General features: G+C 32.3%; 1 protein-coding gene across 1 annotated transcript in view; it reads left to right on the top strand.

The window, feature by feature from the left end:
- The window catches only part of LOC132783724 (sodium/potassium/calcium exchanger Nckx30C), a 39971-nt gene extending 32731 nt beyond the window's left edge, over window positions 1-7240 (top strand). The window contains 5 exon segments of the mRNA XM_060789072.1: window positions 216-397; window positions 2813-2887; window positions 5239-5493; window positions 6167-6303; window positions 6407-7240. Of these exon segments, the coding sequence (XP_060645055.1) occupies window positions 216-397; window positions 2813-2887; window positions 5239-5493; window positions 6167-6303; window positions 6407-6647 (890 nt within the window). The 3' untranslated portion in view covers window positions 6648-7240.
- Window positions 7241-13897: the final 6657 nt, after the last annotated feature.

Raw genomic sequence — 13897 nt, 5'->3', positions numbered from 1 at the left:
ATAACTACTACAACAACACCGCCTACTACTCTACTACAACTACAACAACTCTGATTAACACCACCACACTTATGTACCACACACACGCACAACACACTCGCACATATAACAAACACACTGTGTGTGTGTGTCTGAAATGAATACACTGCATTTTTGTCGAACACCCCCCTCAAAAAACCCAACACACAATTACAATGACAAAGATGATGTTCCAGGCAAAGTGGACGAGAAGGCAACGCAGCTGCATGCCATCGCCTCGCTTAAAGTGCTGCTGGATGCCACAAAGCCGCAACGAGGTGGCGCCACCACCTCAGCGGCCAATCACGTCAAGATCAATCTCAAGGAAACTACGTTGGCCGATCGTCCCAATGGCAATATCGATACCACACTTGACTCGGTGAGTTCTGCTCTTGTGACTATTGAAATACATCTATTTATTTACGCTATGATTCAATTTGAAATGTGCTAATGATATATAATGCTCATGATTTTATAGGCATGATTTATCTACAAATGGTTTTCCAATTTTAATTTCATTAAATGGTTTCCTTATCATTATGTGATTTTCTTTCTCTAACTTTTAATCGAATTGAGCTCCGTCACACACAATGCGCTGCATTCTTCATACAACAAAATCGCAGATGAATATCGTAAATCGAATATCGTATTGTCGAATGTCTTATACTCTCTAAGTACGTCGCTCCCCATGCCAGATTCAGACAAATTTGACACTTGAAACAAAATCATTCAATTGCGATAATGCCGGTTTAACGATTCAAATTGTATAATATCATAAAATGTGAAATTACCAGTAAATTATCAGTATATTTTTCTTTTTATCCCCTCCCCACCCAACTTTATCGTTTTTTTTTGTCAAAATTTAGAAGAAAAGGTTCAAGCGCGTTCAACGAAATTGTTTTAGATTATTTTGAAATTGATTTTAGCTGTTGGCATGTTACCTCTACATTGCTAAATTGATTGATAGATTGGTTAACTGATTGATGCGTTTGGACTGAATCTGAACCACTCGTATGAACCACTTTATAAACGTATGTTTTCAATGTTACCCGACAAATAACTGTTTGTTCTTTTTGTGTATTTTTTTACACTTCCCTTTGTTGTATTGGCGGATCTTCTAATTATAGTATGTAGACTGTTGCAAACCAAATCAAAACCAAAAATATGCGGTCTGTGTGTTTATGCAACGTTTATGTGTGACTTTTATCAAAATTTTGTTTTGTGTTTTCTTTCAACTATAATCAAAATGAATTTATATGAAAATAACTTTCCATAAAACTTTCCACCCCACAACACACATTCCACTGACACTCACCCCACAACTCTCAATCACGATCCTTTGTTGTGTATGTTTACTTATATCCTTAACTGTGATACTCTCTATTCGCCCACCATGCCCACCATCCATATATCACTCTATCTCTTTCTATGTCTTCTCTCTCTCTCTCTCTCTCTCTATTTCTCTGTCTGTCTCTCTGTATGTGTGCGTGTGTGTGTTTCAATGTTAAGCTCCAACCCCCCTGCAAAATATTTCTAAAGAGCTAATTCGGAATTATCCAGTTCGCATAGAATTTACGATTTACAATTATCGTATATTCACAAAAAAAACAAAACAAAAAGAGAAACTGAAACTGAAACCATTTGGAACTCATTTGCTTTGTATCTTGAACTTTAATCACTGACTAGTGTTTAAAGAATGATAAATAAACGCGCTTAATAATATCAAATTCTATATAAATATCATACAATCGATCGATTTTAGTTTCATATTTCATTTTGTGTTATTGTCATTTTCATTCAACTGTTTACACGACTGTTCGATGAAATCATTGAGTTATTCACTTATTCAGCAGCACTCATTGCAATGTAGCTGCCACGCGCCAAGCCAGATGCAATACTTACAATACGCTGTGCAATCGCCAAACACACCCACCACACCCATTTAGCACACACTACACCTCATACCAAGTCGCCATTCAAGACATCGCATCGTAACCTGTTATTGTTGACGATTTTGCTTAAAGATACATTATATATGCATAGGCAGAAACATTGTGTTTTATGTTTTAAGTTAATTTACTCTTGTAGATTAAATAAAACGTATATTTCCGATGTCTACAAATATGTATTCACATTATTTAGTAATCCAAAATAAAACAAAAAAAAATACACTAGCTACAAGAGTATTGCCTCTTCGGCACTCCGAAGATCTATGTTTTGTATCAGTGTTTGTTTTATGATTTTCTTTTGATTTGATTTGTGAAAAAGATGACAAAGCAAACAAACAAAATTCAAAGACTATTCGCAGACTATTCAATGGACATTCAATATTTGATTTGAATTCGACTCACAATTGCCACTGAACCAAACGTATTTCCGAGTTGGATCTGAGTCATACAAAATCTAAAAAAAATACACCAAAAAATAAAAAAAAATCTCTTTTGCTCTCTCTCTCTCTCTCTGTCACATTCGAATGTCCTACACAACAAAAAAAAATTGTAATTGTGTTAAAATCCCGTTCTATGTGTTTGTTATGTAATAACCCGAACAAGAAACTCCCCACACTTCTTCTACACATTACAAAAGCTCTCTATCTCCCAGCTCTACCTCTCTATCTCTCTTTCTCTCTCTATAACTCTGTCTAACAGTTTGGTTTATTAATGAACTTTTATTTCAATATCTGAAAATAAGAACTTAAGTCAAAGGCAAAAAAATAAATATGTACTCGTACAATAAATACTTAATTTTTCTTACAAGAACCAATCTTAACTTAAATTCAATTTTATATCAAAAGCCATCGTTAAGTGGTCGACGTCCTAGCTGGATTGAGCAGAGGGTCAAAATTCAGACACGCAAATTTAGCATCAAAGTTAGTTTCATAAACAATTTTTATTGCTCTCTCTCTTTCTCTCTTACTCTCTCTCTCTTCTCTTTATATTGCATACAAATTTTATTATTATAATTTTAATTCAAAATATCGTTAACAAAAATAACAATATAAGTATATGCATATTGTATGTATGTATATCTTTGCTATGTGTAAAGACGCTCCTGTGCAGTGGAATGCCAAGGCTGACAATGGGAATGGCATAGGTTCTGGCATGCAAAATGCCTGTTAAATGAGACAATCGTCATTGCAAATTTGCATAAAATTCATTTGAATTTTGTAATTATTTATATCCGTGACGATAATTTGATGGGGAGGCAATGCAATGTCAGTGAAGCAACCGGTCCAAATATCGTAAACTGTGTGGTGTGTGTTGTAATAATTGATTAAGCAAACTTGGTCAATATTAGCTGAGTTGCATAGTAGTTGACTATTATTGCCTGAAAATAGTTATTACCAAATGAAAAGACATTTCTGAATTGTGCAAATTTGAATATCATAAACTAGTAAGCGAAGCCAATGGAATATTAACTATTAAATTGTGTAAATATGCACCGTTTAAAAAGCACTGATTCACCTTTAAAAGGTTCACACTCTGAGAAAATATTTGAAAAATTTTAACTAATTGAACCACGCATATAAACATATTAGGTATATCGTAAAGGCACAAACATTCTTAATCACAATTATAAAAAAAAAATTGGCTGATTATTGCGAATATAATAGAACATATAGTATAAAATATTATGGGTGTTAGCAACGAAACTACGTCAAACAATCTTAACCACAACTATAAATGAAATTGACTAATTATTGTTTATATAGTAGAATTATAAAGTAAAGTACTAATTTAAGAATCGGAATTCAATTGTAAAACTCTTTTTTAACCTTTAAAGGAATTTCTACTTTGCATACCTATACTAAATATGCCTTTTAATATAGTATATATATTGCGGATATCGTAAATAAAATCTGACCACAATTATTAATAAAGCCAGCTAATTTTTTTGCAAATCTAGTAGCACACCTAAAATGCAATCATAATGCTGCGCCTAGTCATAGAACAGACCATCATGATTTACCCTAGTTCCACAGACATGACTCATCAGGTAATCTGAAAAATACGTAATTTAATATTCGATAACTTTCGATTGACGTCACGCCGTGAGCTGGGGTCAAATGAGCAATCGCTGCACAGGAGCGTTAAAAAAAAACCGCAGACGCCACAAGCAAAGAATAATAATAATTAAGATGAAAACATTTAAGAATTAATAATACTGATTTTAGTTTTTGCTTATTGCAAATTGTAAGAGTAAATTCACTCATTTTGCTTTATTGCCGCTTAATCGTATAAATAAATGTAGCGTATTAGATTTTGGAATCATCTAAGTATTTAACTACCTTAATACTATACTTTCCTTTCCATTTTCGTTCAACTTTTTCTTTTGTAATCGCCTTTAGTTCGGGCTGTGCTCATGCGCATCCATAGTGTGTGTATGTGTGTGTGTGTAGCCTGTGTCCGTGTTCTAGCACATGCACTAAAACAAAATTAAATAATTATAAAAACAAACGTCTATAAGCATGCCTAAGCCAAAGATGCTGATATCTGAAATCTGAAATCTCTCTGCACGTTAGCACCCTCAGTACTCGTATTTAATCTATTAACTAGAAAGTAAGTGCATATCTACTATATGTATGTTTCCATACTACTATATTGTCCAACACTACTCTCGTACAGCACTCACAAAACTCTACTCTGGCCACACCTAACTTTTCGCACCATCTGCTAATCGTACTCGTATATATATGCTATATACTATGCTCAAGGGCGTACTTACTTCCGTACTTAATTAGTGTCAAACTCTGGCAACTAAGCAAAGTTCTTAGCGCCTGTCTGTGAGTGCGTCTCTCTTTCTGTCTGCCTTTCTCTCTCTCTCTCTCTCTCTCTGTGTCTCTACCTCTCTGTCTACTTCTCTCTTTCTATCTCTGTCGCTCGGTCAGTTCGAACACTGTTTCGAAATCAAGTTAAACTCTTGAAATGATATATATGACAAGCTCATTGATCATGTGTATACATAGCCAAAATACCATACCATACAGCATTCATACTATTCATTCATTTCACATATACTACTATATATATATATATATAAATTTTCTATATATAATACTACCTAACAAACGATATATATATTCTTAAGCTTAAGACAACATTTACTGTATAAACAAATAACTTCAAACACAATTAAAGCACTGCACAATTTTCTGACTTTAACCTTATATAACAAATATATATACGTATACATATACTATGCTCATTCACAAACCGTAAGGCGCCTGAAATCGAGGACGAACCGGAGCCCCTCAGCATGGCCTGGCCGGATACGGCCCGTAAGCGTCTCACCTACGTCCTGGTCGCACCACTTCTGGTCCCAATGTGGCTGACATTGCCCGATACGCGAACACCGCGCGGCAAACGCTTCTTTCCGGTCACCTTTATAGGGTCCATTGTGTGGATAGCTGCCTTCTCCTATCTGATGGTCTGGTGGGCCAATGTCGCTGGTGATACAGCGCGCATTCCACCCGAGGTAGGTCAATAAATGCACATTATACTCGCGAAGTACTCGTGAAGTAATCTCAGCCTTGGAGCTGAGCACAATTCAATAGATGGTTCGTGTTATAAGCTCAATATTTTTACATCAACTTTATTTTTAACTTGCTGAATTTAAAATGTTCATATTTAAGCATTAGTGACTTTGAGTAGCTCCAATCTATCCTAACTAACTGACTGTCTAATTTATCTAAGAAATACCAATACCAATATATGGTATAGCATACTAACATTTTGGTGACATTACAATTAGATTTACTACTCAATGGTTTAAGTTAGGAAAAATTCAAAACATTTCTTCTCTCTTTTCCAATTTAGTTAATCAATTTTGACGAGCTAATAAGGTGTACTTTTTCTTTGCTTACTCGCAGATTTCTTCAGTATTTAAACATTATTAAAAGATTTAAATGTCAGCGAACCAATCGAATTAGAATTTGTGCTCATTGACTATAACGTACAATGGCCAGAACACTCTTTGAAAATTATACTAGCAACTTTACTAATACAATAACGAGCTTATAGAATATAAACTTTAAAATTAATTGATTTACGTGTTCTCGAAGGCAATAGCTCATTACGATTCTCCTCCACTGTTTGCATTGCTGGTAATTCAATTAAATTGTAAAACTCAAAATTCAACCTCTTCATAGGTAATGGGTCTAACCTTCCTGGCAGCAGGAACATCCATACCGGATTTGATAACCTCAGTGATTGTGGCACGCAAAGGCTTTGGCGATATGGCCGTGTCCAGTTCGGTGGGCAGCAACATCTTCGATGTGACTGTGGGGTAAGTTGAGATTCGTTTGATTCGATGATGTATGATCGATCTGATCATCTGATCAACTCTGACTGACCGTATGACTAACTGTTTGTTGTGTTTGATAATGCAGCTTGCCGATACCGTGGCTGCTATATGGGATTATCTACGACGCACCCGTTGAAGTGAACTCGGTGGGCATGGTCTGTTCCATTACCATTTTGTTTATGATGCTCGTATTTGTGGTGCTGTCAATTGCCTGCTTCCGTTGGCGCATGAACAAGGGTCTGGGCTTTACCATGTTTCTGTTGTACTTTGTCTTTGTTGCTGTATCGCTGATGTTCGAATATGATTTGATCACATGCCCCGTTTAAAGCGTCCAGCATAAAGACAAAGATCATAATACACATATTGCCGAGGGATCCGTGCAATAACCAATTAGCTAAATTTATATACAAAACAAATTAATGAATTAATTACGAACAACAAACCAAAACAAAAAACAAAAAACCAAAAAACAAATACCAATGAATTAACAAATGGACTAAGCTAACTAATCGAATTGTTAAACAAAATGCATAAATCACAAATACAACACAACAACAAAAAAACCAAAAACACTAAACGAAATCCAAAACAAAACCAAGAAAAGTTAATAACAACAAAAACAAACAAGAAACGAGTTAGTTAGTGCTATACATGCAGCGTTTTTTCCTTTTTCAACAAAAATTACGAAAAAAAAAGAAAGAGACATTTACTTTAAATGTTTAGCAGCAGCTTTTTAAGCAAAACCAAAACCAAATACTATTTAAAAACAAGATGAACAACAAATTCAAAAATCAAACACAAACTCTCTCTATCTCTCTACTCAAACTATGAACCTTACTATCTTATTCATTGATTACTTACTTACTAATTAGACAAAACCAAACAAAATGGAAATGAAAAAAAAAAAACAAAAACAAAATGGCTTCCCAATCAATTACTTTACTTAAAAGTTTGGGTTATTTATTATTTTTGAAAAATTACGAGTACTTCTATACAACTAAGTCTATCATGGCACAAGCACCTCATATACGTTATGAAACAAGAAAATCAAGCAGAACAAGTGTTAGAAAACCCATTTTCAAATTCGGGAGCTATTTTATGAATTGTAATCGAAATGCGCTAAAGCGCTTTTGAATATCTCCACAAGAATTGCTATACGTTCTATGTATTGTATCAAGAAGTGAATCATTCAACAATTAAAGAGGTCTAATAATAATTGTTGACTCTATCGAGAGTCAAATGATGTGGAACTAACACTTGTCGGACTGCAACTCTTTTGATTTCGCCTGCTCTACTAAATTGTTGTAGCGAAACACCCAAAAAGCTTTACGCCAGAGCCTAAATCAGTCTAGTTTTACTACTTACAAAAGAACCTATATACTATATATACTTATATACCACACGCACACTTACATGGCATATATATACTTACTTATATTGACCTATATTGATTAAGTGATAATTTGCGTATTTATTAAACGGCAAAATGATAACTTTCAAATATGCTACAACTATACTCGAAAAGCGAAAACAAAAAGAAATACTTATAACTTATAAGGTATAACATTATAACATTTAAACAAAAAAACCTAAAAACAAAAGCAAATCTAGAAATACTTTAACATTTTGCTAAGCATTTGCCATAAATAATTTTAAACATGACGCTCGATCGAACCTCTACAACTTACTTATTATGATTATTATTATTACGATTATCACTTATGATTCTTGTTGGCGTGTAAAAGGTGCAGTAATTATTAAATTTAACTTTAAATTTAAACAATATTTATGATAGACTTCATAAAGATTCGAATGAAAACCAAATAATAATGATTTCATATACTTTTTGCTTAATAAAACCTCCCCAAAAAAAAGTATATTTATATATATAAATATATTATATATGAGTATATAAACATATTTATATATATATGCAAACATTTAAAGCAACAAAACCAAACAAAAAGAAACGAAAACGAAATGATATTTAAACAAGAAACAAAACTTGCTCTCTTTATTTAGAAGTACGTAACATTTTTCTAAACTAAACTAAAACAAACTAACACCTTTAACCGTAAACCGTAAATCGTAAATCGAATATCGTAAGTTGTCAACTCGTAAAAGTGGCCGCAAGCAAAGGACAAAATTTAACATAAAACGCATAACATATATACATACTTATATACAATACATATAAACATAAACATATATATATATATTTTATATATAAATAACAACAACAAAGTAAATTATATATGTATATAAGCATATATATACATGCAACTATAACTTAAGTAGGCAATATATCTAAAGATAACCCCAAAACCGTTTGCATATGGCTCGCAAATCGAAGTTGAGGACACAACAACAACAACATAAAAGAAATAAATAATAACACACACACATACACATACCAGCCAACACTAAAGACACACAGACACACACACAAACACATACAGAACAGAAAGCAATAATTTTTACAACAAGTCGAGGGCGATAACATTAAAATGAGAACTAGTGGCAGTGACATAACCTTATACATATATACAACATAATAATATATATCTACATATATATGTATGTATATGCCTAATTATATATGTACATATATGAGACAATGTGTATTAAAGAATGGCCAACAAGCGAGAAGCAAGACGAAGGCAACTTTGCAAAAGACGTCAAAAGCAAAAGAGAGAGTTAGCCCCCTAGTCAAGAAAGCCATCGGATATACTTAGACGTATATATATATATAAACTATATATATGCATATATATATATATATATATATATATATATGTGTGAAAATACCTTCATATTCAAAGAGAACGGTATTGAAATGTCTGCTCTTACACCCCATGGGTGGTGCAGTGCATAGTATTGCACAAATTAATTATAATTATACGGTCGGACATACATACGAGTGTATAACATATACAGTGCAGAAATGAACAGAGAACACCAAATACTAAGAAACAAAAAACATAAAATATGAGTAACAAATAAAATAAAAACAGAAAAATAAGGACATTGTATAATAATACCACGAGGCATACATTAGGCACGTCACGCTAACTACCGTGCTTAGCAAAAATGCTCTAGAAAATCTACTATAGTACTACATGGCACCAGACCACACTCTAACATACAAGTACTCGTAAAACTAGCATTTCCAACTTGTATGGCCAAAATGGGAACACGCCCCATAACGAGAAGGGGCTGAAAATGGACACAGAGAGCGCAGCCGGTTAATCCTGGTCAAATTTAAATAATCTGAAATTTTAAAATTCGTTCTAGCTCACATTTCAATTAATCTACTACGGCGTATATAAGATCTTTCCAAACCTTTGTAATTGTCGACTATTGTATATTATTTGTTGCAATTTCAAACACCATTATTTTTCATATTTCTATTCTGGTTTCACCTTAAGTCTTACTATAGTTCTCTTTCGATCTTCTACCTCCTGATCGCTCATTTCTCTCTATAATTCTGCTCTCTTGTGTATTCACTTACTCGCTCTCTCTACAAACTATCTGCTCAGTCTTGTCCTCGCTCTTTTCGTATCATCCGTGCCCAGAAGTCTTAACAACTGACCCATAGAAGTCATACACTGCAATTTTTCCAACTCGGACGCTCACACGCAATGATCAATGGGGATCGAGAGCAAAGCGTGTCGCCGGACTTGAAGAGCGATAACTTCCAGTACTAACAAAGCAAACTCAAGCTGTATATGGTTAAAACTAAACAATAATCTTCCAAATTAACGAGTACATACTTATATATATATATATACACAACAAATATATAAACATTATATAATTCGTACATACTAAATATTTACATATTTAAAACATGACACTCAGCACATACTATTCATTCAATACAAACACATACCCGTACACTCGAACACACAGTCACCTAAAACATATCGCGCCCACTTTTTTCTATGAAGTACGAAAGAGTACAAAACCTTACGTAGAACTAACAGTACTATATTCCAAAATAATAAGGATAGACAAAATCAACTAACGTACGAAATTTATGAGAAGTTGTTAATCAACTGCATGGAATGTTGATTTGATGGATAGACGTTCGTTTCGAGGCACTTCTCTCTCTCAATCCCAATAGAGCGCAGTACAAATGTAAGCGTCTGTTAACATTTACAGTACTATCGACAACAAATCGAACTCTAATCAAAAGAAGAATGAATATACTAAAAAACTTACTCGTACATAGAAAACAATAAGCAGCAATCAATTCAGAGTAGTTAGCATCGATCGATCTACTATATCATCGTTCATCTCTTCATCTTCATCAAATTCCCAGATCCTAACTCAATAAATAAAACGCACACATCCACACACGTCAAGTGGTCGTAGAAGTCTCGTTTTAAAACAAATTATATAAGATTATATATATATATACAATAAAACGTAAATATATATATATATAATAAATATATATATATATATATAAAAATAAATATATATATGAGAAATTGTTATGGTTAAAGATTTTTAACAAGTTGAATAATTGCGTAAAACCAAAAATATATCAAAGGAAAATAAAAAAAAAATTGTTGAAAAATTAGTAAAATTGTTCATAACAAACGAAAGAAGCGTAACAGAACAAGATTAATAATAATAATAATAAAATTAAAAATTAATAAATACAGTATATACTTTATGAAATATTTAACTTACAAAATAAAAATCATTGTTTGAAATTAAAGAAAACTGAAAAACAAAAAACAACAACAAACACGCGTACAATTCTTGTGTCTGCTAATTTTATTCTAGACCAAATTTTTTAAGTTACAGCCAAATGAGCCGTAAGTATAAACCAAATAAATTATTCTTATTTCAATTGAATAACGCAACCAATTGGCAACCAAATTTCAACTTTCTAGTACTGTTATATGAAATTAGCAAACACATACACAAATAAACATTCATATATACATATATGCACAGACCACAGGGTAGTTACTTACATAACTGATAAATCTACCCCGGAGATACAGATGAGTTGGGATATAGCAAACAAATCATTCACCCACAACTCGAACTTGAACTACACAATCGTCTGTAACGAATCAGCAAACATAATCATTGATTTCAGCTTTAATTACCATAGATAAATACAAGATACATATATGATAAATAAATTAAATATATTGATTTTTATATAAACGCATATATATTATGTATATACCCACAGATATTGCCTATAGTTGCAAACGAAAAAAAATCTTGATTAATTTTTTTAATTATTATGTTTTTTAAATATACATATATACCGCAATATATACACAACTTATATTCGAAAACATACTAATACATATATATATTAGTGTGTGCATATATTAACGTTTCAAGTTGCGTCCGTTGTATAATTAATAAATACAAGCAAAACTAAAAACAAGTAACAATAATAACCGCAGCTAGACTAGCAATTGCAAGTTGCTTAGCTGTCAGCTTTCGTCTGCAACGATCAATCGCAAAGCTGTCAGTTTTCGTCTGCAAGCGCTCGATGATCTTTACTTTGTGTTGTTTTTGTAAGCTACAAACAACGATTACGATAGGCGATAGCGACAAACGAACCGATTAAGTCAAAAAGTATCCAGTAAAAAAGTAATAGTTAACATATTGGTAGACTAATTTAAAGTTTTTATAGCGTTTTCAAATTTGTAAGTATATAACAAGAGCAAGAACAATGCGTTTATTATTTTTAATAGGCAGGCAAAACCAATTTGGTATCGTTGGCAAGCGAGAAGAAGCAAAAAGATAAATTTAACGTAAACTTAACACAAATAATATAAACAAAACATAACCGTCGTGTGTAATACAACAATTCCTTACCCACCAGTGATTTTGTGTTGTTGAGTTTAATTGTTGTGCAAGTTTTACTTTACATTTACATTTACACTTACACACAATTATATGATGTATGATTAATTTTTTAAATGAGCATGTAATTAGTACATACATACATAATTTGAATAGTGAACAAGAGAGTATTATAACAAAAGAGAATTAATTTTAATAACTGATACGCTTTTAGCACATAAGATTGTACAAAATAATTTATACAAATAATATGAAAAGATCATAAAAAAGTCAACTGTCAATGAAACGAATCTGACAGTAAATAATAATAATAATAATAATATCAACAATAATAATAGTCTCAGTTATACAATATATGTTTTATTCTGTTTATTGTTTTAAGTTCGATAAATTCCGTATATTTGTATTTGTATATTGTAAGCCTTAAAGAACAGGACCGACGAAGGCGATCCTGTCAACCAGTCAAACGAAGTGATGCAATATGATGGATTAATAAACCGGGAATCCCTAAACTTGCTGAAATTATCAATTTCAGCTTTACTTTACAACAGTTGCAAATAATACAGCAATGCTATAATACAGAATGTTATTTACTTTATAGAAGTACATATTATATTTAATGGGAAACATTTAGATTTTATACAACAAAAAGTACACACACTCAATTTACCCTCAGTCCCCCCCATCCTGCGCATCCACAAACCATTACATGAAATCCGAAATAACCAAAAAATCTAGAAGCAAATCAAATAAATAGTCAATTTCGAATATGTATGTACATATGTACGATGTACGTAGAGCTGGCACACAATATATGAATAATTGAGTCAAATATGGCGAAAATATACGAAATGAAGAGAGGGGCGCAAACGGAACGACACTTATGTAAATCAAAAAAAAAAAAATCGAAGCTATAAACATAGATACAATGTTAACTAGTTATTTAGGTGAAATATACAACAAATCACACTCAGATACATTGGAATCATAACCAACAACGCTTAACAAACAACACACACAAATTAACAATAACAAACACACACTAAACACAGAATCTAACACACAATTTCACAAACATTGATGAGGGCGTCAAATAACGAGCATTATTAATACCGTTACATCGCCAAGTTGTAGCAGAGCCGCAGCAAACGAAAAATGAAAACGAAACAAAATGGCAAGTTTAATATAAACCTTTGTTATTTAACAACAACAAAAAAATTGTCAAAACAAAATTGCAGTCAGCATATTGCAAACAAAAAAATATAAAGTTAATGTTCAAACTAACTAATATATAACGAATATTATATAATACAACAAACTTAGACTGTATGTTATTTTCTCAATACAATACCTACCTATAAAAACAATAAAACAGATTCAATAAAATGAGTTATCCAAAGGCAATTAACTACTGTTTGAATTTCGAATTTCGCGCCATTCCACGTAGGTAGATGGGCAGCACTTTAATTTCAAATTGCGATGAGTTTATTTTTAATGGTGAAGGGAGAAACATCGATATATGCACAAGTCGGCACTTACCTTTTGCTATTAATAGAATTTGTCTTTTTTTGGTATAACAGATTACAGATTAAAATTTAACCCCATATAAAAGAATACATTTAAAAACAATTTAATTTATATTTTAAACATTGTTGCAAAAATATCGATGGTTAAGGGAATTTCAAAAACATCGATAATGCCATCGATGTTAACCTACCTTTACCTAATA

This window comes from Drosophila nasuta, chromosome 2L (assembly GCF_023558535.2).
Source record: "Drosophila nasuta strain 15112-1781.00 chromosome 2L, ASM2355853v1, whole genome shotgun sequence".
Lineage (NCBI taxonomy): Eukaryota > Metazoa > Arthropoda > Insecta > Diptera > Drosophilidae > Drosophila > Drosophila nasuta.
The sequence above is the reverse complement of the archived record's forward strand: the minus strand, read 5'-3'. Positions and strand labels throughout refer to the sequence as shown.